Source organism: Clupea harengus, chromosome 1 (genome assembly GCF_900700415.2).
Source record: "Clupea harengus chromosome 1, Ch_v2.0.2, whole genome shotgun sequence".
Lineage (NCBI taxonomy): Eukaryota > Metazoa > Chordata > Actinopteri > Clupeiformes > Clupeidae > Clupea > Clupea harengus.
Genome location: NC_045152.1, coordinates 15088194 through 15093193, shown reverse-complemented (window position 1 = coordinate 15093193; position 5000 = coordinate 15088194). Strand labels below are relative to the sequence as shown.

Below are 5000 nucleotides of genomic sequence, written 5' to 3'. Positions count from 1 at the left end.
GAAAGGAAAAAGAAGTGCAGGAATGTAACTGCTGAAGTGCAAGTTACGCACTAGTCAAGGTGCCAGTTATAGAAAGGAGGTGCTCTCTGAAGAGTTGGGTCTTCAAAAGCTTCTTGAATGTAGAGAGGGACGCCCCTGCTCTGGTAGTACTAGGCAGTTCGTTCCACCAACGTGGAACAACAAATGAGAATAGTCTGGATTGCCGTGCTTGCACAGACGGCACATACACACACACACACACACACACACACACACAGACACAAACACACACACACACACACACCAGAGAACCAGAGAAACGATTGTCAAATGTTGACTAATCGCTAAAATCTGTCATTTTTAAAGTTTTAAAATTCAAGGTTATTTTGTGTGTTGCCGTGTCTGTTTATTTCTATTTGATGAGATTAAATAGCTGCTAAAGGCCAAAACTAATTAATGCCAAACCTGCTGTTGATTCCTGATCCAGCAATTCTGAAGTGCTTCTTTTTACTTCAAACCCCACCAACCATGAACATTCACACACATACCCGACATACACACACATGTACACACACACACATACACACACATCAGCACACTGTATACATACACATCAAACACACAGATGCTCACACACATACACAGGCACATGTATATGCACACAACAAGCCACATTCGCACACTCACACACACATTAGTATAAATAACATCACACACACACAAACGTAAACACACACACCCACACACACAGTGCTTAAACACACACACACACACACACATACACACACACACACACACACACACACACACACACAGTGCTTAAGAGCAGCCGTCTGACCCGTGAGTGAGTTAGTGCTGGCCACTCAGGAATTCGGACTGTTTTTTATTCCTTCGTTCTCTCTCTCCCTCTCCCTCGGTCTCTCGCTCCCTCTCTCTCTTTTACTCTCTCCATCACTCTCTCGCTCCCTCCCTCTCTCTCTCTCTCTCTCTCTCTTTCTCTCTCTCTCACTCTCTCGCTCCCTCTTTCTCTCTCTCCCTCTTCTCTCGCTCCCTCACTCTCTCGCTCCCTCTTTCTCTCTCTCATCACTCTCTCTCTCTCTTTCTCTCTCTGCCTCACTCTCTCGCTCCATCTCTTTGAGAAAGACTTGATAGGGTCTCCCTGAGCACCTGACTCCCCCCCTCATCTAGCCTACTTTCACTCCAACTCAGGAAGTTATCTGAAGGACGACTCGCCGCTCACTTCTCTTCTGGGGGGGGGGGGGTCACCTCAAGGCAATGGAGCCCCCCTATGACGCCCCTCCCTATGACGCCCCTCCCTATGACCCCAACCCCCCAACCCACACCACAACCAGCCCCCGAGTCTGTCTTAATTGCCCCCCCTGACTGTTTTATTCAGCGCTGAGCACACATCACACACACACACACACACACACACACACACACACACACACACGCACACACACACACACAGGGGATGGCACTGCTACTGCTCTGAATCAGAAATACTCCTTATGGAAAGCACAGTCAGTAACTCAGGCCAGTATAGACCATCACATCACGGGCCGTTAACTCAATTGGGCTAACCTTTAATATCTAAGCTTCAAATCAACCCCTTAACTTCATTAAGTCATTCAGTATGTTCTTATCAAAACAACATCAGGACATTCAGTATGTTCTTATCAAAACAACAACATCAGGTCATTCAGTATGTTCTCATCAAAACAACAACATTAGGTCATTCAGTATGTTCTTATCAAAACAACATCAGGTCATTCAGTATGTTCTTATCAAAACAACAACATCAGGTCATTCAGTATGTTCTTATCAAAACAACATCAGGTCATACAGTATGTTCTTATCAAAACAACAACATCAGGTCATACAGTATGTTCTTATCAAAACAACAACATCAGGTCATTCAGTATGTTCTTATCAAAACAACATCAGGTCATTCAGTATGTTCTTATCAAAACAACAACATCAGGTCATTCAGTATGTTCTTATCAAAACAACATCAGGTCATTCAGTATGTTCTTATCAAAACAACAACATCAGGTCATTCAGTATGTTCTTATCAAAACAACATCAGGTCATACAGTATGTTGTTATCAAAACAACATCAGGTCATTCAGTATGTTCTTATCAAAACAACATCAGGTCATTCAGTATATACTGTTACAGTGCATCCATTGTTATATTGATGTTTCAAATACTTTTTCTGTGCTTTCCCACTAAAGGCCATGGCAGATTGTGAGCCAGCAGAGTTCAAATGTAGACACACACACACACACACACACACACACACACACACACACACACACACACACTCACGCACGCACACATACACACACACACACACATACACACACTCACACACACACGCTCACACACACACACACACACACACACACACACACACACACGTATAGAGGAAAGAGAGTAGGTGAGTGTGCAGCTATAAATCAAAGTTTCTATGTGTGGCACCAACACAGAGAGCAAATCAATATAGCAGCCATTTATCTGTGCTGTGTGTGTGTATGTGTGTGTGTGTTTGTGTGTGTGTGTGTCACTGCTGATGCAAGGTGAACAGGACACACTGTTGCGCTAGAGAGTCATACACTGCTCAGATCTGGAATAACACACAGTTGATCCCTGAAAAGACACACTCTTGAGTCTTGTCTGCATGCAACACACTCAACATTATCACACACACACACACTACTTAGGCCTAGAGAACATGGTAGGACTATAAAGATGTTGTGGCAGATCCCATCCTATCACAAGACAAGATAAGTCCAGGCAGTCAGTGTTCAGTACACAAGATGTATCTGTAATTCATTTCTGCATGGTTTTCATGCCAGTCCCAGAAGCAGAGCTGTATGCAGAGAAGCCCATGACTGTTGCACTTCTCCTCCAAACAGGCAGAGGGCTCCACCTTCCTTCAGATGGGAGCGTCCATCGAGCAGCAGATCAATGCCATGTTCAAGGTCATGGAGGAGTACAACTGGGGCAACTTTGTGGTGATAACCAGCCTGCATCCCGGCTACCACACCTTCGTGGACTACATCCGCTCCTTCACCGACACTTCCTACTTCCTGTGGGAGTTACAGGAAGTGCTGAGCTTCGACATGGCGGTGGGGGCCAATGACGTGCGGTCGCGGCGGCTGCTGCAGCAGGTGGACGCCCAGGTGCTGCTGGTGTACTGCTCGCACGAGGAGGCCCAGTACCTGTTCCGCATGGCGGCCGAGGTGGGGCTCATGGGGCCCGGCTACATCTGGGTGGTTCCGAGCCTGGCGGTGGGGAACCCGGAGACGGAACCGCCACCCAGCTTCCCCGTGGGCCTCATCAGCGTCATCGCGGACCGCTGGAGGAGGAGCCTGCGGCAGCGCGTGCGAGAGGGCGTGGCCATCGTGGTGAAGGGCGTGCACAGCTTCTATCGCAGCCACGGATTCGTCCCCGAGGCCCACCGCGACTGCAGCAACCCCGCCCCCCCTCATCTAAACGACACCCTCTTCAGGTGAGTCACACACAACAGTTAACATCTCAATCCCACCCCCACCCCCACCCCCCCCCAGGTAACGGTGTCCTACTAGAGAGCTTGGCCAGGTAACGGTGACCTCCTAGAAAGCGTGGCCAGGTAACGGTGACGTCATAGAGAGCGTGGCCAGGTAACGGTGACCTCCTAGAAAGCGTGGCCAGGTAACGGTGACGTCATAGAGAGCGTGGCCAGGTAACGGTGACGTCCTAAAGAGCGTGGCCAGGTAACGGTGACGTCATAGAGAGCGTGGCCCGGTAACGGTGTCCTCCTAGCTGTGGAGAGATGTTTGGCTGGAGCCTGTGGTGGATGTGAGAGATCTTTGGCAGTGACAGAGTTCCACAGGATTCGTGGGGGAGGACTGTGGGTACTTCAGGGATGGTGTAATTGGAGCATTCTCCCTCCATCAATGTTTCATCCAGCTGGCTTATATTTAGGTCTGTGTTGACCTGAAGTGTGTGGACCACCGATCGGCCACTGGCCAGGGTTATATCTGCAGTGCACATAAAACACACTGTAGTCAAAGTCAAAGTCAAAGTAGCTTTATTGTCAATTACTTTGCATGTTAAGAAATACAAAGGAATCGATAAAACGTTTCCCACTCTCCCACGGTGAAACATATAAAGTGCACACGCAACAACAGATAAGACAAGACATGTCCTACATATACGTAGATATACATATAGATATAGATATAAACATAAACATACAGATACACGTACAGCAGCATACATTTTCTTTAAAGTGAGGTTATGGTAATGCAAAAAAAGGCCATTTGGTAATGGCAGCAAAAAGACATCCTGTGAGATGTATTTGTTACATTAGCAGTGCAAGTATAACAGTAAGTGGTTATGGTAACCGTAAGTGATAAAAGTAAACATTTAGCCAATATTATATAATAGAGTAATTGTCAATATTAGCCAATATTATATTAATATAATAGAGTAATTGTCATTTTAAAAACATTTCAGTCTCTGCTGGCCAATTGTGGTTTATTTCTTTCATGTCCAATTAGGTTTTTCTCAGAACTCCTTCCTTTCACTCTTCAGATGTGACCTTCAGATGACCTTACCACACGTTTCTCTTTCTCTAACAGACTCTTGCCATGTGTCAGTTGATCTGACAGGTAATGAGATTCTGAGGTTCTACAGAATTCCCAGTTAATTTGACGTTCCTCTTGGGAGCTGGCGGCCTCATTAGAGACACCGCGGTCACTTTCGGCGGCGTGCGTGCGGCGTGCTTTCATTGGCTGCAGAGACACTGTTCTTTCCTGATTGGTTGGACCTGTGAAAGTTTCTGCTGGAGAGCAAGTGACTGTCTCAGAGTTACACACCCAAACCTCTCAGAGTTACACACCCAAACCTCTCACAATTACACACCCAAACCACTAGGAGTTACACACACACACCTCTCAGAGTTACACAAACACACCCAGTTACACACACACACCCAGTTACACACACACACCCACACCTCTCAGAGTTAC

At 46.7% G+C, this 5000-nt stretch overlaps 1 protein-coding gene across 1 annotated transcript in view; it reads left to right on the top strand.

The window, feature by feature from the left end:
• Positions 1 to 5000, top strand: part of grin2cb (glutamate receptor, ionotropic, N-methyl D-aspartate 2Cb) — a 58645-nt gene that overhangs the window by 5973 nt on the left and 47672 nt on the right. The window contains exon 2 of the mRNA XM_031565850.2: positions 2901 to 3496. Within this exon, the coding sequence (XP_031421710.1) occupies positions 2901 to 3496 (596 nt within the window). The remainder of the gene's footprint in view (positions 1 to 2900; positions 3497 to 5000) is intronic.